The 27,397-nt window shown below is 41.6% G+C and overlaps 1 protein-coding gene across 1 annotated transcript in view; it reads right to left on the bottom strand.

Moving 5' to 3' along the window:
• LOC149230128 (uncharacterized) overlaps positions 1-23,992 on the bottom strand; it is a 66,370-nt gene extending 42,378 nt beyond the window's left edge. Inside the window, exon 1 of the mRNA XM_089381208.1 lies at positions 23,786-23,992. Within this exon, the coding sequence (XP_089237334.1) occupies positions 23,786-23,992 (207 nt within the window). The remainder of the gene's footprint in view (positions 1-23,785) is intronic.
• Positions 23,993-27,397: the final 3,405 nt, after the last annotated feature.

Below are 27,397 nucleotides of genomic sequence, written 5' to 3' on the forward strand. Positions count from 1 at the left end.
ATTATTGTCATCCAGAGCTATCTTAAGGAAACAATGACTTCCTCCCTGCTAAGGAAATCGCAACTTTAAGAGGAACAACCCAAAGATACACTTTATAAGAGGTCTCATCACGAGCCGACTTATCATAATCATAGATATTATAACTTGTTGACTTTGCCGATACTATACACCACAACAGGGCAATGACTCAAGATTGTTGCAATCAAAAGATAAGGGGTCTCATCACGAGCCAACTTGTTCAGCAAAGTTATAAATCAAGTGAATGACTGTGTCATAATTTGGCTACCAAACCAAGACATTGTTCTTTAAGAGTAAAAAAGAAAATCAAAGCAATAAGTGTGGATATGGAGTTTTCTTTGAAAAGTTGTAGGTTGCCTTAAGTAGGATACAGGATCATTGTTGGGTAACAGGTAACCCTGTCGAGGCTATAAACGCCTGCTGGCAGCAGAGGCTCTACCTACGACAAATGAGCATATTTCAAAACTGGTTTACAGAGAACACTTTGTTTTATCTTTACAAGACCAAGTAATGACTGATGTAAATACAAGGACTAGCCTGAGGAAGCAAATAATCAAAGTGGAAAATAGTTGAAACAAAATATCATTAATAGGTTAGAGCATAATGTACTTTATCTTTCCATAATAAAGTTTAATTTTCTGAAAAATTTTCTGTTTTGGAAGTTTAGAAAATTCAATAGAATTATAGAGATAACTGGTTCTTCCAAGTGAATCGCCAATTGTTGTGGCCACCAACAACCCCCCTCCTTATTTAGTATTAGCAATAAGACTATGTAAGTGGGGACCCTTAGTCAAAAAAATTCAAAAAATCAATTAGAACTCATATATGTTACTCCTTAAGAAATATCGCATCGCGCAAAGAATGATAGGGTATTTTCTTATGAGTCAAAATGGTAAAATGCGAGATCACGATGCGAACTCCATCGCATCACATGCATTAAGAAAAGCTCATGTTAGAAAACCTTAAAAACTGCCGATATGCGAAAACGCCGATATGCGATATCACATATCGCATCTCGCAAAATTGCATGAAAGACACATAAGGATTTAACGATAAAGCGATCTGCAATCATACGATGCTGCGATCTTGCAATGGCACGATCATGCAACCTTGCGATAGCACAGCACGATGGAGTTGCGGTAATGCGATATAGCGAAATGCGAAGCTGCAATGCAGATCGCAGAAACATTCCATCGCAGATTTTCCTAGCTCAATATTCAAGAAAAAGTTTTCCATAAATTAAGAACTGGTTACGCGCTTTAATGATAATTGATATGTTTTATGCCAGTTGTTAATAAAATATGGTTTTGTGTTGTTCGAAGAGCCAATTCACATCAGGTGGCATGCTTTTGCATATCCGTAGCATTTAAAACTTGCCTGTCGTTATTTATTATCATTACTCCCTCCTCACCTATGAACTGTAGGAACGAAAAACAAAAGTTACACAAAGCAATGTGCAGGAAGCTATGAGGAAGAAGGGTAAAGCTCCAATGTTCAAAGGCAGAGAAAAGACGCCCTCATAAACAGATACCACATGCAACAGAGCCGCAGATTCACAGAATGCTGCTGAGCCATCCATTACAGATCTTTCATATACAGCCATGGTTGAATGAGTACTGAAGGATGCTGATATCAACAGGCAGTTTAATGCTCAGGGTCAAGAGCTCACAAGGACATTATTTTTACAAATTTTGAAGCTTTATACCTGATAAAGATGAAGAGGTGCAAAAGGAGAAAGACGCATCAGAGAAGCCCGGATCAAAGAACGGAGGCAGTTTCTGATGCGCGATTAGCGCCTAGTGCTAATCGCGCATCGCTAAGAAAATTGTTCGAGAAGGAAAGCCTCTAACTTCTCAGTCACTTGTAAGCTAAAGAAAAGGCAGAAGCGATCCAAAGGGTTAAACAAGTGAACTGAGATTATTACTGGGCATACGCAGTAAATCCACATAGTCAGAGGATGACTCTCGAGTATATTATCGACTTTGCTGAGAAGATGGTGCCAGCTCTTACCAATTCTGTTTGCTTAGCTCAACCAAAAGCGGAAGACAGTCAGCCGACTCTACCCAGGCCAATACTGAATGCTTGCAACATTAAGGAGCAAATGCAGAAATAGTTAGATATTAGATTTAATTTTTAGAAATAGTTTTGCTTAGAAAAAGGGCGGTCATTTAAACCGTATCCTGAATCTGTGTAATTAAGTTAGTAAGTTAGTAGTATTTAAACCCTTCTCATGCATTTAGAGAAGGGTCCATAAATTTATCAAAAACTTGTCCTCAGAACATGCACTTTTTCACCCTTAGAGGAGGTTTTGGTGAATGAATGGATCAAGATTTGTTGATGTTTTCATTTGATATCTGCTACTGATGTTGCACTTCTGTACTCTTAGTGGATGTTAGAGCAAGGAGAGATAAAACATTGTCGCTTGAAGCTTATGAGTAGGACTAGTCATAAATGGTACTTTTATCTCTTGACCATTTATGCTTATATGTTAAAGTGATATACAGTTTTTATTTGTTTATGTATTATTGCATGAATGCCTGAGTTATCATTTGGCACTTTTGTATGGTGATAGCTATTTATTTATGCTTAATGTATGAATAGCTCATTATGCGATATGTTTTTCACAACTGTTTCGTCTAACTTTTTATGCGAAGTGGTTCATCCTTATTGATTTCCTTTCTTATAATAGCTGAATGATCTTTATTACCAGTTGTTATTTGAAATCTTTTTAGATCGCATAACAGAAGAATTACATCCTGGGTTAGTATAGACTTAGATGTTGCTGCTTATTAGATTACAATTACAATTAGAATATCTTAAATTAGGAACTGTTAGACCAGGAACATCAAATTCTACACACACACACTCATAGATTGGGAAACTAGTCCCATATCCCTAGTCGGACCCGCTATACCAAACGGATAAGGAGCTGCCAACCAAGGTCCGGACTGGGCGGGTATCCCCCTTGTTGTAGACCCGATTTTCGGGGCTTCAACACCGTTGTAGATCCAGCAGCTTGCTTATTTTTCTTCTTCTGCGGACAATTTGTGGCATAATGTCCGTGCTGGTGACAGTGAAAGCACTTCACCTTGGACATGTCTTGCTTCTTGCCTTTCGCACCGGAATGAGAAGCTTTCTATTTCTTCCCCTTCTTTGCTTTGGCAGCCAAAGTGCAATTTTCTTCATCAGTTGCTGTTGATGAAGATCCGTCCCTAGTATTCCACCTGATCTCCTCCTACACAAGATCTGACCAAAGTCTCTCCCATCCTGGCAATTTCTCCCGACCATTGACAGAGTCTTGATAGGAATGCCAACTCTTCGGAAGACCAAGGAGAGCCAAGCTCACCAAGTCCTCATCATCGACAGTCACCCCCACACTTCCCAACTCATCCTGGCATTGGGTGAACTTCGTGAGATACTTGGGTATAATGTTGCCTTTCTCGCACTTAATGTTTCTGAGTTTATCCTTGAGCGCCAACTTCCTCTGGTCACTCTTGGTTTGGAATAATTCTATCAACGATTTCCACATCAAGTATGGAGAAGCCTTTCCATGCAGGCTGGACACAATGTGATCCTTCACGCCCTCCAACAGAATCCTTCGACACTTTGCTGTCTTCTTTTGCCAAGCATCAACGTGAGCAGCATCAGTAGGCTTTGGGACCTCAGCCTCTATGAACTCCTTCAGCCCATTGTCATCTAACACCACCTCCATCCTATCTTTCCATGCAATATAGTTCGAGCTGCCCTCAAGGGCATACTCCAATCGCAATCTGTTGAAAGACATTTCAACTTCGACACCAAGAAAACACTGCTGCAAATTCAAATTCCACCAGCTCAAAACTCAACCGCTTCTGATCTAAAATTCGTGAGAACAAAGTATTTCTTGTACAGAGATTGACTGTACGGGCATTCACCGGATATCTCACCTTCCAAAAGAAGGATGAATCCAGAGGCTACCTGGCCCGATTACAGACTCTGCTTGAAGAAATAAAATGTAAACACTTTCTGAATAATAGATCTGATGATCAACTCTGCTCCAATACCATGTAGAAATTTTGAATAATATGACACTTATTCACAGAGATTATCCTGATTATACACTATTGCGGAATGCATGCATAATACATAATCTCCTCTATGTTGATCATCAATTTTGTGGAATTAAAAACAATGAAACATCAATTGCATGCGCACATTAACACAGTATGTAACCCTGGGAAAGCATACAGATGAAAACCCCCAATTATCTGTATATTATATTGATTGAGAACATGTAACAATACATAGTACAATACTCATTGCAAGTACTCAGTACTATCTCCACCTGTTACACACAAACTAGCTCAGATCTGATGCCTCAAATCTCCTCCACTGTTTGCCTGCCTCCACTGCGCAATCCTGCAAGAGAACAATGATGAATGGCTGAACCAAACTCGTATTTCCCTTGTGTGTGACTGCACAATCCTCATTGGCAATCTCAATCCATGCATGTGCAAATCTCATGCACAACTATAGTCACAACTGACAGCTGTCTTTCCCTTTCACTCACCTCTAACACCTGTCTCCACTGAACTGTCCATGCACTGAGTTAACTGATGTATTCTTCAGTTGCTTTATGAGTTAATAATTAGTGAATTAATTAATAATTAATTCACACAACTCATCACTAGTGTATTCTTTAGTTAGACTAAATACAACTAGTTCAACCAAGTCAAACTGAACACAACTCCATCAACTCTTCAATCAACTCCACCAGAACTCAACCACTTGAGTTCTAACCGAAGTCCACCATGCAATAGCTCAACTGACTCATAAGAAAAGCGTATTTCCTTCTGACAGCTGCATGTGCCACATCTGTAGCTCAAACTGAAGTGCTCCAAGAGAATAAGATAATGTTTATAGTCCAAATATTATTAAGAGCTAATAATATTCGACTGTTTTATATTTATACTGGCAGTCTATAAATAGACTCCGCCCATATGTCTAAAAATAGAAGTCCATCTATTTTTACCAACATGACCAATCATCCACAATTAGCATCCTGCAACTCATAGACCATGATCCATATGTCTAAAAATAGACATAGTCTAAAAATAGACTTTGCGCCAAAAATAGCCTGCGGGCCCACTTAGTGAAGGCGACTCCTTTCCACTAAGCTCCATCATCTTGTTGCATTTTCAACAAAAAATAGGTCATGATTATTTGTATGTAGTTGTGGATAGGTTTAGCAAAATGTGTATTTTGATGCCATGTAAAAAGCAAGTTACAGTTGAACAAACTGCTCAGTTATTCTTTAATTAGAATGTTTGGGTTCATTTTGGATTGCCCACATCCATTGTTAGTGATCGAGATTCTCGCTTTGTGGGGAAATTTTGTTCAAACTTATGGGGATTCATGGATACCAAATTGAAAAAGAGTACAACCTTTCATCCACAAACAGATGGTCAAATAGAAGTAGTGAACAGAACAATGATACATCTTCTTCGTGGATATTGCAGCAAGCATCCTAAGTTGTGGGATGAACATTTGCACTATATTCAGCATGCTTACAACCGAGCCAAGCACTCTTCAACTCAAACTTCACCATTTGAGGCATGTTTGTGATACTTGCCTAAATCTCCTTTGAATTTTATTTTTGGAAAATATGTTTCTATTGAAGATCATAGCGACATAGATAAAGCAAGAAAGTTCATTGAACAAATCCAATTAGTACATCAAAAGGTTCAAGAACAACTTGAGAAAATCGAAGGTAGGTACAAAGTAAGGCATGACAAGCATCATCAAGATCACAAGTTCCAAGTTGGTGATGAAGTTTGGCTTCACATTAATAAGGAGAGGCTCCAAGGAGAAGGTAAAAAGATAAAACCAATTAGATATGGTAATTTCGAATTTTGGAAAAGATTGGTAATAATGCCTTCAGGTTGGATTTGGCTTCATATATGAAAATTTCTATTGTTGTTAATGTTGAGAATTTAAGGTTGTATGAGCCTCCTTTGATTGAATATCAAGGAGAGAATATTTAAATTCCATCTATTGAAGATTTTTCTCCATAATTCCTTGATGTGCTTCAGCAAGACACTATACTTGATAGAAGAACAAGGACATCAAAAAGGGGAAGTATCGATTATCTTCGAGTGGGGCTCAAGGGTACAATTCCTTCAAAAGCCAAATGGATAGAAGTTGGAAAGGTGAGGGAACTGTACCCTCACCTACTGAACAATTGAAAGTGATCCTTTTGGGGTCCAAAAGGCTTCTAGTGGGGAGGAGTGATTAGGTGCTCAAAATTAGGCTCCAAAATCAAAGTGTCAAAAAATTAACTTCAAATCAAAGAGCTCATCATTTTGATTCCAACGGTGCGAATGACACTCAAATCTGAGCTCGTATGCATAAGGTAGAGAAATTCAAAGTTCAGGTTTAACTTGCTCACATGGCAGGATTGGATGATGTGGCAAGGTCCTTCAGCGAATGAGGATGCACCAAGTGGCAAGACGCCATTGGCCCATGCATGTTGAAAATCATAATCGCAGGTAGGTCGGCTTTAAAAATTGGCCCCCGAGTAGGGAAGGGTTGTAATGCAAATAGGCAGGCGAGAAGGCATTTAAGAATCATCCGGAGGCGTGATGCGATGGATTGCAATCGCACATTGGCGAAGGGAGGTGTTACAAAATCAGCCCCGGTAGGTTCGGGTTGCCATGTGATATCGCAATCGCATATCACAATAGGACAAGTCTCGCATATGTATAGGACCATTGGTTTTCCGCCAATTGCGATATCCCGGATGCGATAAGGTTAGGCTGCAGTTTAATGTCCTGTCGGGTCCGCCGAATCAAAATCGCATATTGCCCACCTGGTTCACAGTCCATAAGATCGCAAGACTCCTCTGATTGCGATTTGCGATGGGAAGTTGGCACCGATAGATTATTTCCCATCGTGTGACAAAATTATTGCTTAGTTTGCAGATTTTTGGAGGGAAATTGTGGGTTCCAGTTAGATGTGGAGTAATTTATGGAGCGAATAATGGGAAAACAATGGGAAGTCATAACTTCTTCAGTTTTCTACCAAATTGGATGCAAAAAGAGGCTATATGGCCATTTTTGGGCATTCTGGCTTGATTGAAGCGGGTTTCAAAAGCATTTGGAGCATTGCAAACACAGATTTTTACACTTTTGAGCATAATAGAGAGGCCCAAGCCATTGGAAGCTAGACCAAGGGGACGTAGCCCAGAAGGGGTGAACTCCTTTATCATGTGCTTGTTGTAATGTGTTTTTGATGATGTTCTGTACATGTTTATGTTGTTGTTCAATTTTTGGTTTATGTTAAATTGCTCATAAAATTAACATAAAAACTCTTCATTTTACTTGCAAAAATTGATGAATCCTTAAGCATAATGAAAGAATTTTGTTTATAATATGAGGAATATCTTAGCACTGCAAACTAATATTCTAAATCAGATCACATATTAGTTCAATATTATAAAGTCTATATAGTGAAGAAAATTCTTGATTTAACAATATCAATTAAGTTGAACTCATTTCAAAGTCATGTTGATGACATTGTTAGGTTAGTTTTGGATTAGGTACCCAATGTGTTGTAATGATGGTGGCTCCTTCATGTTCACTTTATCATGAAAATTCAGCAAAATTATTAAGAAAACACTTCCATGACATAGCATTATAAATCTATAAAAACAAAATCCATAACAAAATATCTTAAACTCCTAATTTTTGAAAAATCTTCATATAGGTATTTTTCATGCGACTGTTAAATTGTTTAAAAAAAATTGCACATTAAAATATAATTTATTGTTGAAATTGTTCAATTGTCTTCCTGTTGTAGTGGATATAACCACCCTCCAAAATTTTTCCCTAGCTTACTTTTGGAGCCTCCCTACCAACTTTACACAGCACATTGTCTTGCTTCGTCAAGTACACAAGCTTCAGTATTTTTCTTGCTCAAAGGCAGCCTGCCGATCCCAACTTGATGCATTCCCCTCACAGGTTGTTCATCCAGACTTGCTCCAGCTCTAGGCTGAGTAGCCCCCCAAGAAATTGCACATTTCTGGAGGGAAATCATCCTTCCCTCCAGAAATTGCGCAACCCTATTTGGCAGCCTGTTGGGCCCCAGAATTACGTAATTCTTCCAGTCAACACTCATAGTGAAAATTGCGCAATTTTCCCCAGGAGGGCTGCTCAGCCCAGAATTTGCGCAAATCTAGGTAGCAGTCAGCTGCTCTTCCTAGAATTTGCACAAATATCCTGGGATTCTAGACTAGCTCCCAGCCATAAATGTGCATTTCCTCCCAGTCGTTGAGGAGCTTCATGCATGAGTAGTTGGGTTGACCAGTTCCACCCGGGTTTGCATGCATGGCTTGCTTTTTCTCGGAATAGCAAAAGGAAACATGAAAAAGGCATCCCATGATTAAGGGAGCTATTTTTAGCAGCTAGAGGTTACATGCAAAGTTGTTTTAGAAACATTCCTCCAAGTGTCACTTTTTCCTAGATTTGTGGCATGCGCATCATGAGCTCAAAACTTAATTATTCGACGCATTAGAGCTCATTCTTTCACATCGATATTGGAGCTCTGACATCCCATGGCACATCCAAGACTCTTCGACACATCCGGCTTATCTATTCACGGGTAAGTGGCCTCAATTTGTCTTTTTCAGCATTTCTGCCACTTTTTGTGTTTTCGCTTGTGTGGGTTTTGTTTGCTTGATTTCTTTGAGTGCTTGCTGTCGTTTACATGTATAATAGCTTGTCCTATCATTGTTTCAGTTTTCATTGCTATCTCACTGTTGTCGCATGCATGAAACTGTTTTACACGAATGGTCGCCCATTTGGCGACTCGCTTCATCCACATGCATGTTGATCTTTTTACTAAATCTTCCATTCATGTTTGCATGCACTGTCAATCACTTCTGCTTTCACTTAGTGTTGCCATGCATTCACTGTCTTATTTGCTTTTAGTTGCCTGTCGGTGAGTCTGGCCAACCTTGGCCCAAACTCTGCCTTCACCGAGACATCATTGCGCAATCTGGGAAGGAAGGCTCTGTCTTCCTCTCTAGAAATGCGCATTTCTGCCTAGCATTGTCCTCCAAGAATGTTTTTCACATTTCTGAGGGACTATGACTGCTGGCCCAGAAAATTGCGCAATGCAGTCCCTGAGCATGCAGTCACTCCTAGTTGGAATTGTGCATTGCATAATCCCAATAGCTAGCAGCTAGTCTTGCCTCCCAGACAACCTAGAATTCCTTTTGCGTAGTTTTGGCAGCCAGTCACCCAGCCTCCCAAAAGAAATTGCACAATATTTCTTATCAGTTCCCCAGGTTTGTGCTGTTCCATTCCCCGAATTTGCTTTGGTTTTCACTGACAGATTTCTTGCCATGCATGTTGCTTGTCTCTAGTTCTTTCAGGTGTTCATCCGCCTCTTAGCAATATAGGATCAATGGATTCCAAGAGAGCAGGATCTTAGGACACTAACGGGAAGGCAACTGGAGCAGTAGTTGAGCAAGTGTCCTCTGGTCTACCGGTCTATGAAGATACAAAGTTGTTTCTAGACAAGGACATTAAGATGAAGTGGAAAGAGGTCAATGAAGCATCTGTAGGCACTTTTAAGGAAGACCTCAAAGACCATAAGGGGTATGTGAATATTCATAGGTTCGGCTTGTATCGGATTTCATGCAGATACCTCGCATTCCTATACGCGAACATGATACACTGGATCATCTCTCACACTAATCCCGAGACGATGACCTTGAGCAGTGTTAGTGGGACGAAGCTTGAAACCTTCTAGGCATGAGATTATGATGAGACATATCATATGTTAGAGCTCGTGACTGTCATGAAGACTCCATTCAGCATACCCAACAGAAGTGCTAATGCTAGAGACATTCTGAAGAACTATGTAAAGGAACCGGCTCGATTCAGGTTGACACTCAACTAGATCTACAAGACGAAGATACTGAGGAAGGTGTATCAATACTTGGTCATATTTTCTTGTCGACTGTATGGCCAAGCAATCACGGAAACCTTCCCACAAAGTTGGGTGATTGCGCTGGAACAACTGGCTAGAGAGGGAAAACCATGTAACTGGTCTGACATGCTGGCTCATCAGCTGAAGGAACAAGTAACGAAGGCTTGATAGTCACCCAGAGGTATGAATGTAGAGATTTACATGTCCGCCTTCATATTAGATGCAATCTATGCCCGACAGGATTTTTTGGGCTTGGAGTGGGCATGGTCACTGGCAGAGACTGTTGTGAACACATATTTCAAGTTGTTGTCCGAATGCAACTTCAAAGGAGTAATCACATGGTTGTTCGATCATTTTGTTGTGTACAAGATGATATTCGAATAGGATCCACCCTGCATGCCGAAGGAAGCAATGGAGGCACTGATAGGCATTGCTGATTGGTATGCCTCACCATCTGGCACCTTCATCCAAATGTTCAGCATGGAGAAGCCTTCACATGTTCTACCAAAGTTTGCCTTGGACGTACTTGTCATGCAAGAAGTAGCATATCACATCTCGACAGGATTGATGGCTAGATTGCACTAGAAGAAGAAGGTACCTTGGCCTGCTCTTTCATTACGGATTGGGTTATATGAGATTCAGAGTATCAAGAAAGAAGATGTCAAAGCAAAACTGATGAAGAAGTGCCCATTCGAACTCCGAAGCTACAATCCATATGAACCACATTGTATTGTGAAGGATCACTGCATGAGGGTTCAGTTCAACTAGATCCATGGGGCATGTCATTGGGTCAAGAGGACCCATGGAGATATTGCTACAGTTTCTCCAAACCCAATGAATCGGTCGGCTTTGCTGTGGAGTGGTTAGCAATGAAACATGAAGCAGCATCACGGAGAGCACCAATAGCAGTAGTGGCAATAGAGGCAAGCATACCATTGCGTGACAAAGGTAAGAGGAAGATTGTCAATCACAAGGAGGAGGAGAAAAGCTGCAAGTTTCGAGCAGATCCATTGGTAGAGAAAGCAGTTATGGCTATAGAGGAAAAGAGGCACTAGCGCGACATGCGAATCGCATAAAGGCATAGGGATAAGAGAAGAATGGAAGAATCAGAGAAGGAGTTGCATGAGCTAAGGGAGCAACTCCAAAAAGAACAAGAGTTGCGCAAACAAGAGAGGGAAGCACATCAACAACAAATACAACAAGGGGCACAACATGTGCAAACAAACAAAGTAGTGCCCGTACAAGTAGTTGATTCATCAGAATAACTGGCATTAGGTGAACAAGGTGAACCATTGCAGGAGCAAGACTTCACTCATGAGATAGAACAAACACTTCAAAAGTTGGATGCAGACATGGAGCAACGAGAGTTGGAACAGGACACCGACCTCATGCCTCGCCATAAAGAGGTCGACTCACCTGCTTCAATGCATCTAGATGATGAGCAAGTTTCGAATGACCAAGGAGGCACTGAGATCCTTCGTGATCAGCCAGAAGGAGAGATGCACAACATCTCATTCGACAAATCTCAACATAGAGTTGTGCAGTCTCACAGAGTATCAACTCTGGAGGATCATACATCTCCCGCGCAAGTAGAGGAAGGAGTGATCGTGACTGATGTGTGCAAACATCTAGTAGCCTTGGCTGATGAAACTAGAGTGTATGTGTTATAGACATTTTTGTCCCTTACAGCTCTAAGCATGAAATGTCCATAAACCAAGGGATCCTAAGTCCCTAAAAGTGTTGTTCCAGCTCCTAAAGAAACAAGGTCAACAAATTACAGCTTCTCCCAGAAGTTCTCCACTAGAAACTGCTCAGAACTAGTCAAATCAGGATCATTTCAGCTGCTCCACTAGCTAGCTGCGTTGCAAAGCATCCAAATACACTAGCTAGGTGCATTGCAATGCACCTAAATGCACTACCAAGGTGCGTTGAGCAGGAAATGACAAGTGGCAGAGTCATTCCACGAGGTGGAGAGACAATGGAAGCTTCCAGAATCTTTCCCAATGACACTTGCCTCACTGAATTCGACCAGTGATGAGTAAGAGGCTCTCAGTCTCCAAGTGGAAGCAAGAACTGACAGAGAGAAGCCACTAATCAATTCATGAGCTGACTCATCCTCTTTGCATACATCTATATATGGATCCCTCACCAAGAGATCCAGGGAGGCTGGGATTTTGTACATTGCAGAGAATTGCTGTTGGTTTTGAGATAGATATCAGAGTATTGGGTGATTTATGCTTTGTTGGAGGTGAAGAGGGGATTCTATGTTGGGAGGTTGATGCTGGATCAGGAATCATCGGTTGTAACTCCTCCTGTATCTTCTTGTTTTATCAATAAAACTATTTGAGTTTCTCCTACATGCTTGTGTATCATTGATGTTTGTTACATTTGTATGTTTAGCTTAAATCTGATCCTAAGCTATTTATATTCTAAATCCATGTCTTTGTGTAGTTTCCTTCTTCTGTGATCTTGCAGGAACTTGGTGACACTGGGCAAGTAAGGGAGTAGGTAGCTGGAAGCTGTCAAAGAGGAGAGAGATTGGATCAAAGGACCAGCGCAAGACACAGGTTGGTTCATCCTATTCCTCTTCGTTTATAGTTCATAAAGAAGAATACGAAAGTAGTTTTCCCTGTTTGTTTCTGAGGTCACTGTCACACCTCAGTGGGATAGGGTCGTTCTGAATAGACACTTATCCCGATAACAAAATGGCGACTCCGCTGGGGATCGTGTCTAGTTAGTTTGTTTGTGTTTCTCTTGTTGTTTGTTTCATAAACTTAGAAGTAGCGAATCGAACTGCATTTGCCATTAAGAAATGCAAAGTAGACATCTGCTACTTCAATCCATTCACTGGATCTGTTTATGATTTGAACAGCTGATTCACAAATGATCTGATTACCCTTTGTGATAGCTCTTAAACCTCTTTTAAATCAACCCTCTGATTGTGCATTACTGATTGCTTTTACTCGGCCAAAAACCATAGATTAAACTGCAAACCGTGACCCAGAACCCGGATAGAATTCTCGTTTCTGCCCCAGCGCAGGCTCTGTGAAGAGATTCTGCATTTCAACGCAGTTCCCGAGAGGGCTACCTGCGTTGCAATCCAGTTTCTCTGTGTAGCAGGTGCGTTGATCAGCCTAGCCTTGTGCAGCTGAGGTTCTTTGCTCAATTTTTTTCAGTTTTGTCTTTGATTTTTGCAGCCTGTGATCAGTGTGTGTGTCTGTTTAAAAGCCCCTTTTCTTTGCCTTAATTCCGCCTCAGTTGTATAAAAGAAACTGTATGTGTTTTTGTGTGTTTGTTGCGTCATTTACAGTTTCCCATTGCAAAAGTAGAATAGTCATACTGTCGTCCTTTGATTTAGATCTGTCGTAAGTGTCGATTTTGATCTTAGGAGAAAGTTTATTTGCTGTTGACAGTTGATTATGCTTTTACTTTTGCCTTTGGCTTGAATTTGTGAATTTCTAGTGTCAAAACAAGTGTTTATTTCAAAATCATAAAGTGTCGTAATCGTCTCTACCTTTTGATTTCGAAAAGAAGCTTGTTTGTGTTTTTCACTTGAAAATGAATTCAAATTTGTACAACAACTTTCTTTTTAGGCATCAATATTAAGAAAGTGAAAAACAAATACATGCACATGTGCATTTGCATATTGATAGTCTATTTGGCTTGATTTAGGAAAAGTGCATTTACAGTGTGCTCATTGCTCTTTGAGAAAAGATTGTGTCTTTCTTTTCCCCTTGTAGCTAGGATTTTCATTGCTGAAAAGAGATAAAAGCTTGCTTATCATCTTTAGATTGCATTTTAGGAATTACATCTACATCTCGTAGTGAACCCAAAAGGCAAACTTCATAAGAAAGATCAACCTAAAATAAATTCAATGAACTTAACAACGCTTTGTAACTTAACGCACAACATTTAGAGGTCTAGGCTAGAGACGTATTCCGGCGTCGTAAAGCCTGGTAACTGTTGTTCTCACTGATGTTTGGGTGATTCCTCCACTTTGAGACGATAAGTGCCAGTACGAACTTGTGCTCCCACGTACCATCGAGTATATATTGGGAGACTCCTATAGGCATAAAACCTTTATCCATAGGAAGCCGTGTCGGCCGCCCTACTGATCGCAATGCACCGAACACAACATTCGGGAAGATTGACTGCCGTATCGTAAAACGTATTCTGCAGTTTTGCGATTGGTTTGGTACTCCCTCTACCTAGACCTCCAGAGCAGTCCCTTTCATTCCTTTTCAGACTCCTTAACGGAAAAGGTCCATCTGAGCACTTGTCACTTCAAGCTCATTAAAAATCGAAGGAGACTAGAGTCATCTGTTGTTTTTTCTCGACTCTTAAAAACTGAAAAAACAAGTTGTGTCAAAAGCGTCTAAAATTCATTTAATACGGAAACATACTTTCCCTTTTATTTTAGTTGATCGAGTAATCCACAATCGTGGAAGAAAGTCAATTGAAACCCTGTTGTTCGCGGAGGCTTACGATTCAACCGTCTTTGTCTCCGGAAGCGAAACCAGTACGGACAAAGCGAACTCGTTTAACCGGATCCAAGTCTCCTATCAAAGTTAGAACAAGTGTTCCAACGACATCAGAGACTCCGGTTACTCCAAACATTTCTGGAATCCCTGCCTCAACAGAAGAAGTTCAACAGACACAGAGGGACAGTGGTACTGATCCTAGTTTGAGAATAAACACTAGTGTTACTGAACCAGTTCCATCTATAACCGATTCAGAGAGTCTTACTCTTCAAACATCTGTCGCTGCCTCTTCGGCACCATAAATATTTTACGGACTTGACGGTCTTCCCCTTCCACCTGGTCTGATTGCGATAGAAGAAATTGTAGAAGATCCTCAAGCAAGTACTCCAACACACTTTGGAGTTGGGATCACTCTATTTCCTTCGACATCAGAAGTTAGTCTACCACCAGCGGAAGTTCCTGTAGAATCGCTAGGTAATCTTTTGGATAGACTACAAATGTCTGAACAACCGTCAACATCTAGGACTGTGTCTTCTGACACAGCAACAGCAGAACCTCCTGCTGCTACTCCAACGATGTTCGATGGTATACCAACTGTCCCGGCAAGTTATCAACAACAAGCCGGAGTCCAATCGAGGACTGTTTCGACGACATGGTCAGTTCCTATTTCTTCATCCAGATTATCATCTGGTATTTCTTATGTTGAAACTCAACAAGTTGATCCAATGTGTCTTCAAAGGCCAATCTACCCTTTAAGTACTGGATTTCCACCATATGGAGGGCAGTATGCCTTTTCATTGTTCCCTCCCGGAGAACAACCATATGGGAGTTTACAACAAAGTTCAGGTCAAACTGGAATTACATCCAGCGGTTGGGTACCAATACTACCTCAGCAACCAAGGGTTGTATATTCAATACAACCAGTCCACCCTGTGTCGAATATTCCCACTATACCTGCTATGGTGACTGCATCGCAAGTACGAGCGTTACCTGTTGTATGTCAACCCCAAGTTTCTCAGGTTGCAATACAACAGCCTCTTGTCTCAACGACTCAATCACAACCTCAGGTTAGTGCCTCCTTATCTGGAGCGACTCAGGCTCAAACAAGTACTATGACTCCTCATCTTGGTCAATCATCTAGTATTGGACAACAGCAAATGGTCCAACAACCAGGGCTGGTTCAATCTCAACAACCGCCATTCCAGCAATCATATCAAGGACGTGAGCAACAAGTCTTTGTAAGTAATGGGCAACCGCATTTCCAAAGCGGTTATCAACAACCATCCTATAATGGTTATGCCCATCAACCTTGTCAAAGTTTCCAGCATCAAATACATTATGCTGGTATGCAAAGACCCACTGCTCAGGCGATTCCATCTTATCCTGGGTATGCTTCGCCTAACCTGAATCAACAGTTGCCCTTTGTAGCAACTCTAGAATTACCAGATCTAAACCGGCTGACGAATGATGCAATTGCTTATGCCCCTTGGTGGCCAGCGATTCCGCATAAACTTCCGTCAGATATTCCTAAATTTAATGGAAATCCGGGTGAAGATCCGTCGAATCATGTGATGACATTTCATCTGTGGTGTTCATCAAACACAGGCTTCGCCTTTTTCAGAGGACGTTAACTGGTCTGACGGCAAAATGGTATATCGAATTGCCTAGAGCTTCATTCGACAACTTCAGTACCCTAGCCACAACCTTTTTAACCCATTTTCAATTACCGATAAGGTACGAAACGGGAACGGAACTCCTTACCAACTTCAAACAGACGACGGCCACTCACATATCTGATCATATACATGAGTGGCGACGTCGTCGTAGAATGGTAAAAATGTATGTTCTCGATCAGCTCTTAGCTGAATGGTTTATCAAGTCATTACTACCTTCCATCACGGAAGATGTGGCAAAGGGGGGAGTCGTAACAGAAGAGCAAGTTATCGCTCGTGCGCAATATTTGGACTTGATTTACACTCAGTCCGGCACGCTCTACGATAAAATACCTGACGCCCCTAGACCAGAATTCTCAGTTCCTCATCCTCCTAAATCAAACAATGACTCTCATGCCGGCGATGGCGTGATTGGCGCAACAGACACGAAATCGGCAAAGGCTACATCTAAAAAGGCCCGTAAGATTTCTAGTCAAAATGCAAATGAGGAACTTCTTGCCTCGGAAGTAAATGCCGTGTCGACCGACAAGGGAAAACAACTAAAGCAACCAGGGGGCAAGAAGAAAAAGAAAGGGAGAAAAAGGAAGCAGGATGAGTCATCTCCTGAAAAACCTTCTACAAACCCTTCTGGGCAAAGGAAACCCCCTACGGGGTGTCATATATGTGATGAGGATCATTGGACGAGAGATTGTCCACATAAAGCTGAAGTTAAGAAACTCTTTAAGAGTTCAAAAACCTCAGCAATATTGACTGATCCGTTTCCAAACCCGGGAACCAAACTGGTTGCTAATCAAAATTCTTCCCGATCCCAAGTGCTTATGTTGTCTATATCAAAGCAGCAAAATGATGCTTTGGCAAGGAATAAAGATTACGGGAATCCACAGGTGTCGAATAACAAGGCTAATGAACAACCTAGTAGTTCGACAACAACTTTGACCAAAGTTGTGCCACCCATCATTCCTGAAAAAATGATAAAGTCGCCAAAGGGAGTAGTACACAAATCGACATTTAACCCTCGTGCAAAAATAGCACAGAATTATAATATAATAGAGGACCTGGCCCAATCGCCGTCCGCTATGTTGACACTCGAGGTACCGCAAAATTGCCTCTCCCAAGAGCAAGCTTTAGTATCAGCAATAGGTGGGATTGACCCAATGGATTCCAATCTTGTGGCCTTTGATCATAAGGGATATGACCCTCAGTTACCAGCTCAACTAGCTTTCCTTATTCAAGTGAAAGCCCTCAACAAAACTGTTCATCGAACAATTATTGATGAGGGGGCATCTACATGCATTATGTCGATGAGTTGCTGGAAAACTTTAGGATCTCCAACCTTGTCGTGATCTTCGACGACATTAAAAGCATTCGACGGAAGGACATATACCCCATATGGTATCCTAAGTAACTTGAAAGTTGAACTAGGAGGGAAAACAATAGAAATTGATGTTGAAGTAATCGATGGAAACCTTGATTACAACATCCTACTGGGAAGGCCCTGGATATATGCTATGGCCGCAGTTGTGTCGACCTACTTCAGGAAGATTGCATTTCCCTTCTGAGGAGGAATTACAATCGTCGACCAACAAACATTTCTCCCCAACAGTTCACAAGTTACGGGAAGCATTCCAATGATCCATGGAAGCAATCATTCGCTCCAAAATATCGGAGTAGGTCTCCTAAAAGACCCTGCCTTAATGGGTACTTTTGCCCTACCGCCTCCGAGTAATCTGGCGGAAGTGGCCACAGTGGAATATGAAATCTTCTATATCTAATGGATTTGGATTTCGAGGATGGTTCTTATCTCGTGTCGACCTCGTTAAAAAATGAAACAAGGAGTCATGAGGAAAGTTCTTTCACTGTGTCAACCTCGTTAAAAAATGAAACAAATCCCCTTTCCAAATCTCAAAGGTAAACCTTCATTCCAACCACCAAGTTTGATGCAATGAAGCTTGGGGGGCATGCACCTCGATTTGCGTTATTATGCTGGGGGCATGCAAACTTATCTCGAGCAGTGTTACCGCAAGGTTCAAGCTCGTTAAAAAATAAACCCGCATCGAGCAGTTTTAGCGCATAGTTCAAGCTCGTTAAAAAATAAACATAAGACCGAGCAAATGTTTCCACCCGCATTTAAGCTCGTTAAAAAATGAACTATTCCCCGGTAAATAACCACCGTGAATGAAGCATTTTCAGCCATTAAAGCCTTGGTCGTGTTTGCACCGTCACCTCCACTTTTCCATTGGCCGATCATTCACCTCCATTTGATTGTTTACCCATTTTGAGGAACAGCTGCGAAGAGTGATTTCACTAGCCATCCTTGTGACACTGCCGTGATTGGAAAATTCCAAACCTTACCTGGAATCAGCTGCTACCTTTTTTATCACTCGTTCCTCAAAAGACGAGTCTTCTTTAAGCTCTTTTCAACTGACTTGTAAAATATGAAAAGATTGCCGAGTTTTGGCCTTCCAGCTCGTTAAAGTGACAGGAAGTGCTATCCCTCCTCTAGATTTTAATCTTTTTGGACCTGAGGGATTATTGCACAAAAAGATCGAGCGCTTGTTTTGTTCGGCTCGTTAAAACTATCGAAAACTCATCCCTTCTGTATTGTTTTATACTTTTTCGGACTTAAGGGATTAGATGACGAAAAAGGAACTTTGGAGTTACCTTTACGTACCTTTTCAGACTCTCTAAAAATGAAAAGGACCGAGTTATCTTTGTCGTTAGACTCGTTAAAAAGATTAATAGCGACAAACTTGTCTTTAGGCGAGAACGAGTTTCACTATCGCTAGGCTCGTTAAAACATAGCGATGGGTTTTCCCGAAGGGAAAATTATAGAACAAGCATATGTTATCCTCCTCAAGCTTGACAAAAATAAAGAGGTACCGGTTAGCAATGACTGGGGAAAAATTGGGAAGAAAACTCAAAGAAACTTTGTTGGTAGCAAGTCGCTCTTGAACATGACACTTCCACTCCACGCCTGAGTCGGGTTGGGTTGTTTCATTCACCGGTCACATCACCATGGTCACGCCACACCATCCACATTTGGGGTAAATGCTACCAATCCATCGCATAAGTGTCGCCGACATGTTCAAGAGAAGTCATCCAGAGAAGTCACCTGTGTCCCATCCACTACCATACATTATACTTCATTCTTTCATGACCGCCACCCTGAACCATATATCATCAGATCGTTTTCACCTCCATCAAAATCATTTGCTCCGTTCCGTGTCATTGATGTGGGATTCATTAAGGCCCTCCTTTGACGGATCACTTCTTGTCGACATCAGCTCATTATCCAAGAAGTTGATCTAGGAACACCCCATTCAGTACTTTGAAGCTTGCATGCCTCAATGGCAAGTTTCTCACTTCCGGCGATAGGTATACGTCAATGACCTTCGACCGAAAGATTTTGCGTGGTGTTCGATGCCAAGTCCTTTATTCACACCACGTGAATTGTACTGCAGTACCTTGAGGGTCATTATCATTATCGGTGATTCCTCTCGCACTTGTTAACAGTTTACATCATTGACTGGTAATCAAGCGATGTCTTTCCATGTTCGACTTCAAAACATTTCTCACATGGATCGACTTGTACTTCGAGTGAAAATTGGACGAGATTGAAGACCCCGGATCTAGTTTCATCCATCCGGGCTGCGATATATATTCAGGAAAAATAAAGACATTGAAATGTACAACATTGCAGCACAGATAATCATCCTACCAAAAGGATGATGGCTCTATCAGAATCATCAGTCTACCATCAAACGATTGTCTGTCCTATGTACATGAAAGTGAATTTATAAAGCTGAGCATGGGAATGCCCGCCTCAGCTAGATCATGAAAACAGTATGAAGATAATGTATTGTATTGTATCTTATTACAGGTCTCCTCCCAGCATTGAAAGAACTTCGGATCCTCCTAATAAAGCATTTCACCCGATAAACGGCCTCATACTTTAGGGGGCAACTGTTATAGACATTTTTGTGCCTGACAGCTCTAAGCATGAAATTTCCATAAACCAAGGGATCCTAAGTCCCTAAAAGTGTTGTTCCAGCTCCTAAAGAAACAAGGTCAACAAATTACAGCTTCTCCCAGAAGTTCTCCACCAGAAACTGCTCAGAACTAGTCAAATCATGATCATTTCAGCTGCTCCACTAGCTAGCTGCGTTGCAAATCATCCAAATACACTAGCTAGGTGCGTTGCAATGCACCTAAATGCACTACCAAGGTGCGTTGAGCGGGAAATGACAAGTGGCAGAGTCATTCCACGAGGTGGAGAGACAATGGAAGCTTCTAGAATCTTTCCCAATGACACTTGCCTCACTGAATTCGACCAGTGATGAGTAAGAGGCTCTCAGTCTCCAAGTGGAAGCAAGAACTGACAGAGAGAAGCCACTAATCAATTCATGAGCTGACTCATCCTCTTTGCATACATCTATATATGGATCCCTCACCAAGAGATCCAGGGAGGCTGGAATTTTGTACATTGCAGAGAATTGCTGTTGGTTTTGAGATAGATATCAGAGTATTGGGTGATTTATGCTTTGTTGGAGGTGAAGAGGGGATTCTATGCTGGGAGGTTGATGCTGGATCAGGAATCGTCGGTTGTAACTCCTCCTGGATCTTCTTGTTTTATCAATAAAACTATTTGAGTTTCTCCTACATGCTTGTGTATCATTGATGTTTGTTACATTTGTATGTTTAGCTTAAATCTGATCCTAAGCTATTTATGAATATAAATCCATGTCTTTGTGTAGTTTCCTTCTTCTTTGATCTTGCAGGAACTTGGTGACGCTGGGCAAGTAAGGGAGCAGGGAGCTGGAAGCTGTCAAAGAGGAGAGAGATTGGATCAAAGGACCAGCGCAAGACACAGGTTGGTTCATCCTATTCCTCTTCGTTTATAGTTCATAAAGAAGAATACGAAAGTAGTTTTCCCTATTTGTTTCTAAGGTCACTGTCACACCTCAGTGGGATAGGGTCATTCTGAATAGACACTTATCCCGATAACAGTATGTCGAAGCCACTAGCTCAAGTGTTCACTTTCTGATAGCTGAGAATGAACGAGTGGAAAAGGAACTACAGATGGCCAAGCAAGGAGGAGACTTGGTGACAATGTCTGCCCGAGTTGAATTGAAGAAGGCAATACTAGATGAAATGTTGTCCCTTGACATAGTTATGCGAGCATTGTACTCCAAGTTTGGTACCATGCATAAGGTAGTCGTCCATCTCAACGGATGGCAGCAATGATGTGCCAAAAGTGCATGTATCTTAACGAACTTGCTTGCTACTGTTGATGACATGAAAACATGGACAATGAAATACAAGGGAGCCCCACTTAAGTTGCCTAAGATGATGAGGGAAAATGCATTCGAGCTGAAGGCATGTATCCAGAGTTAGATTCAGAACTATGAAGAGCTCCCGCAGCTCATCACTAGCATATAGGCTTCCCATGCACGAGTATTCAGGAGTATGGATGTTATGATGTGCACACACGCGATCCCATCTATTGGGACTCTCACCTAGGTGAAGATAAAGAAATAGGTCTGACTAGAGCTTGACTCGTACTTCGACGAGTTGATGCACATTTCCACCAACCTAGACTTTCCCATCAGTTCAGACATCATGCAAAAGTATGTTGTTTGTCCGTCCGCATTGAAGACAATGATGCACATGCTTTCAGACGAGTTGGACAGAGGAGCCTGAGTAGTGTAACCAGATGCTATGGAGGCAAGAGTCAGGTTTTAGACAGATGGCAGCGCAGAGCACACAGACACCATCAAGGACTAATAATCTTGGCACCAGTATGTTACTGTCGATCAAAATGAAGATGTTGAGGAGTTGGACTTCCATGGTTATCTAAGTTAGAGTGATGTCTAGCATGGCTTGCTCAAGCCATTTTGTTTCACATGGGTACATGTGCATTGTAATGTAAAGTCATGTCAAGTGTAAGTCAAGTTGTGATAGTTGGATGTAACAGTCATAGAGTAGGTGAAGAGTCATGAGGGTAGTTGAACTGTCACAAAGGGGAATGTCAAGGGTCACCCCACCCTTTGCTATAAATAGTCCCTCATAACTCATTGTAAAGTATTTTAGTCAGCCAAGCTTCCAATAAGACTATCTTGGAGAGAGCTTGGACAGTATTGTAACGAGCCTTGGCTTCTCCACTGTGCAAAGCTAGTACATCTCTTTGGAGGAGTAGGCGGATGTGGCTGTAACGTTCCACTATTGGAACTAGTGGTTGGACATGGATGTATTGTATGACTGGAACTTACACTTCTTTATATAATAAGAGCCAACATGTTTCATGCATATGTTGTATTGTATTCTATGCTATTTGGTTTACTCTAAATGATATATGTATTGGTTTTCTTACGCATGCATGTATGGACTATTATGTATAAGTATGTATGAACCTTTCTGAAATGTGTTGTTGGTTTAACCATAAATTTGGATTTCTTGCTAACTTGCTTTCCAGCTGGTGATGCATCTTTGATCGCGTGTTCCCTTCTAAGTCGAGTACTATTACAAGTTTCCAAGGGGTTCACCCATCTCAACCCCCATGTGTTAGTACCTCTCATACACCTTCCTTGACTCACTACAGTTGTCACACCCTCACTACCAATAGAGTTATCATACTTGCCTTTGTTCGAAATTGTGGTCAAGGCATTACCATACGACCCAGTGTTGGGACACCTACAACAAACGGTCTGAGGTCTAATTGGGACTTCTTACCGGGGAGACCCCCTTGACATGTTGGCGAGTTCAGCACCGTCAACATTTTTGGCGCTAGAAGGAAGGCTAGATGATAAGTTGTGTCCTCTCATCCAGTTTTGAACCTTTGCATATCTTTTATGGATTCTTGTACTCTTCTCCCTCTACAATGTTTTTCAAATCATGAAGATGTCACCATCATGAGGGAGTTTTTCGATCACTTGTACACTTATACGTATGATGGTGAAGGCGAAGTGGCCTGGCTTGAGTACTTACATGGCTTTCTTTCCATGCTTCAGGAGGAAGATGGGTGTTTTGACGAACAAACTAGTTTATTGCTTGCATACACACTTCGTAAATCTCCACTTCGATGGCTGTGCAACTTACCGGTTAACAATGTGCACTAACTTGAGCACTTATGTGATCTCTGTTAGCTTTGCTATGTTCTTCAACATTTAATGGATAAAAACAGGTTGGGCAGTGTTGGTTTTGGTTACAAAGGGCTCGCAGCAGTTTTTCCCTATTTTCCTTCGTCTTTCCCTATAACTCTATAAAACCCCACTATCCCTATTTTACACCCACTTTTGGCATAAAAGTCGTGTTTCCATAGCTCCCGGGTGTTTTTTTTGTTTAAACATTATAAACCTTGCTAACCCGTCCAAACCCCGATAACCCATCCAAACCATTGCGCAAGCCTTTTTCACGTCATTTCATTTAAAAAAACCTTGTGCGTTAAAGCTCGACCGTCCGATCATCTGCTGCAAGATCTGACAGCGTTCGCACCTCATGACCACATAATCTGCACGTTTGTTAATCGGCGGGGAAAGTGGTTTCCCTCCTGTCATATCAGCTACGTGTCGCGCAAAGTTTGGATCGCACCCCCGCATACGGATACCGCCCGCCTCCGATAAGCGGCGCGGGGAAACAACTTACCGCTATCCTGTACGATCCCCGCGCACTATCTGCCGCGCATCTTCCGCCCCCGATCACCGTCGGATCTACTCGACGCTGATCCGATGGCCCTAATTTACCTCGATCGTCCATCTCTCGATAGTCCCTATCAAATGATCCCCGCCGTCTATTTGTGAGATCCGACGGTGCATATTCACTCTGTCCCGTCTTCCCATTGCCTCCCACCATGAAATCTCAGCCATCCATCTGTTTCATCCAACGGCTAGCATCTATTCTCAGCCCTTCGTTCATTTTCCATGCGGTTTCCGTGTTTTTGGCCTGTCCTGTGCACGCGAAGGAGGAAGGAAGCCATGATCCGGTACTCTACGCATTGAATCCTTAGCAAACCAACAGAATCAATGATGGAGCATATCTGGCACGAGAGTGCTCCCTGCCAACACAGCTTAAAATATCTGAATATGGTTAGTCTTCTGTCAGAAGAAGAAACCACCGAGCCATGCTTGCCAATAGAAGGAATCAAACAGTTAGGGAACGGATCATGAAGATTAAGACTCTGAGCCTTCTAGAGAGCTTAGAAGCATTGTAAACAGGCTATAAATAGCTGTTAGTATGATGTAATAAGGGTTCAACTTCTGGAGACTATTGAGACTTTGCTACTCAAGCTTCTTTTGCTATTAATTGCTCACTTTCCATTTCTTCTCTGTTCTAGGTTGTGCCTGTTATGCATTTTTTATGTGCTTTTGATATTTAGCATTCGAGGGGATGTCATCCCACCTCTATGTTAGAATCTAATATGTATCATTGAATGTGTTATGTAGGTTTCTGTTATCTTAGTGCCAGAGAGCTGTCATCCTGTCTGTGTATTAGGAAATAGATTTGCAAACCTTTTTAGTGGTTGCAGCCAGCCATCACACGGTCTTGTGCATCTGCTGATGTGGTCAGTATTCTCCATATTCACCTATTCCTTAAATTGTGAGTGATTGGTGGTCTAAAGCCTTGTAGTCTAGGGTTGTTCATGCATGTCTTGAGTAAAAACAGAGTTGAAATGGTTATCTGGCTTGATCCAAACCATCTTTATTTCCAATAGTTCAGAGAACAATATTGAAGATTAAATGTTTCCGAGCATCTCCGAGACACAACCTAGGAGAGTTTCTTGGGGTGATAACATTAATTGGCGCCGTTACCGGGGAGAGGAGGATTGAAGCTCAGCTTCCCTGGGAGAATGACACAGTTCCAGATTTTGATGATAGACAAGGTTTGGGCACATAATCTGGTTGTAATCATCTATCTTGCGACTCCGCTGGAGGAAGACCAACCTTTGGCGACTTCACATTGTAGTTCTGGCTCAGTTTGTGGGCCATACTCGAAGAAATCCTCAGAAATCACTAGCTGAACCAGTGCCTGGCCCTGAGAAGATTGTTAAGCAGAAGAAAACATCGTAGAAATGAGCATCAGGGTCAGGTAAGCCGTAAAAATCTTATGTATCTCTGCTAGTGAAATATCACCTTCAGAGATTCATAAAGCTCCTTGTTTATTCATTTCCCTTTCGGATCTCAGTCTAAAGAAAGCATCCCATGTTGTCCATTGTATTCCTCTATCTCTGCTATCCTTTTCATTGATTCATTCCACTCAGCCTACCAGTATCCTTTATATACCCCAGTCATGGCAGGTCAACAAGCCCTTACAAAGATAGAAAGAATAGTTGCTGCTAGGTATGGACCCCTGGTCTTGCTTGTCCCTTTGAATGCCATGCCTGCAGGAGATTATCAAAAATATATGCCTAATTTTATTAGTACAGAAGGAGTATCAGCTGAAGAGCACCTTGAATCTTTTTATTGTTATGCTGATAACTTGGACATCTATGGAGAGGATGTATGGATGAGGGTTTTTGTCCAAAGCCTAGAGGGAGAAGCTAGAAAATGGTTCAATGAACTAGCCCCTAGGTCCATAGCAGATATTGAGGCCTTAGATGATGTGTTTTTAAAGCACTGGGGGGAATAATAAAGATCTGCTCTATTATCATACTGAATTGGGGAACTTGCAGAGAGAAGATGGTGAGCTGCTGTCTGAATTTAACATCAGATTCAATCATATGTACAGCAGAATGCCAGCTGAAGTAAGATCTACCCCTGCTTCTGTCATGCTCACTTATGCTAATGCTTTTGATTCTCAATTCTACCTGCTGTTAAGAGAAAGAAGATGTACTTCTTTGGCTGATATGCCAAATGCAGCCTTTGAGGTAGAAGAAAACATCATTGCTGCAGACAGACTCGAAGGTGATACTGAAAGGAGAAGACAGGGAGGTGAATCCTCATCATCCTTAGAGCCTGAGATCGATGAATTAGCCAAGATGATAGAGTTTTTGGCATCTGAAGTTTCCAAACTAAAGGTTGAGCAGTATTCTGAGGAGGCAGAAGCTCATTGTTCCTTTTCTCTTCCAACTCCAAATCCATATAGAGGAATACAGGAGCAGTTGCAGATTTTGCAAAGAAACAGAGTTGCAAACGAAGATCAAAGGGTGAAGACCCTTTTTCAAAATATAGTCATGGAAGAAGAGCATCCTGATGAGGAGGAGGTCCATGGTTTGGAAGGTGCTCCTTTCCTAACCAGAGCTGCCTATGAAGAAGTATTATCCAATGGCACTGCTTATGAGTTTGTTGTAGCTGCAGAACAACAAGCTTATCAGCAGAAGTAGCCAGTTGCAGGTCCCACCATCCTCCAAGAATCTGAGCCCGAAGCCAGCTCATCTTCGCATGGCTATGAAGACCTGCAAATTTTCCATCCTGCTTTTGTCCCCAACACAATGATTAATAAGGGAGAGGAAAGCTCCCTATCATCTTTTGCTTCTTTGTCTGCTCAAATGACAATCCCTCAAAGTTGCCCCTTGAACACTGAGGCAGGAAATAGCTCTATTCTTGATGCTGAGATTGATCACCTCAGTTTTGATTTTCTGAAACTTGCTCAGATGGCCTCGACACAGAATGAAGGGGCAACTTATCAGATGACAGAGGAAGAGGGTGCGCAGTTTTGGGACTCCTCCTTGAATGAAGATTGTTCAAAGCAAGATGCAGGAGCAGATTATGTCTTTGTGACCCTTGCACAAGAATACAATGGTTCATCATTCATATTGGTTGTGTAGGCCACAAATGACAAAGATAAGTACACAGCAGCAATGATTATTCAGCAGGTGTACAGAGGCTCCCATGACGAACATCCAAAGAAGAGAGCATACAGAAAGGGGATGAAATTTGAATCATCTACCCCTGACAAGGTCAAACGCCCCAAACTGTTTGAGGTAGATGATCAAATAAATCCAGTCTTGTAGCTCTATGATGAAGGGGCTGAAAGCAGGAGAAACAATTTTGATGGCCCAACAGACGGCCAATTTTTGAAATTTTAGGTTGTTTAAGGCTCTCGAGCCTTAATAATTTTAATCGTGTTCTTTTACAGGTTTTAGTGTAGGCTTAATTTGACTCCATGCCCGATGGAATACTAGGCAATGTTTTAAAAGCTGGTTTTATATGAAGACATTGGTCTGCAGTTCTTGAGACTTCACAGGGAGGATCTCATCCCCAGAAGGAGCCAGTGGTAGCTCTGCTATGTTCTTCAACATTTAATGGATAAAAATAGGTT

Source organism: Pinus tabuliformis, chromosome J (genome assembly GCF_031772625.1).
Source record: "Pinus tabuliformis cultivar Carrire ecotype Pingquan chromosome J, CPIR1, whole genome shotgun sequence".
Taxonomy (NCBI): domain Eukaryota; kingdom Viridiplantae; phylum Streptophyta; class Pinopsida; order Pinales; family Pinaceae; genus Pinus; species Pinus tabuliformis.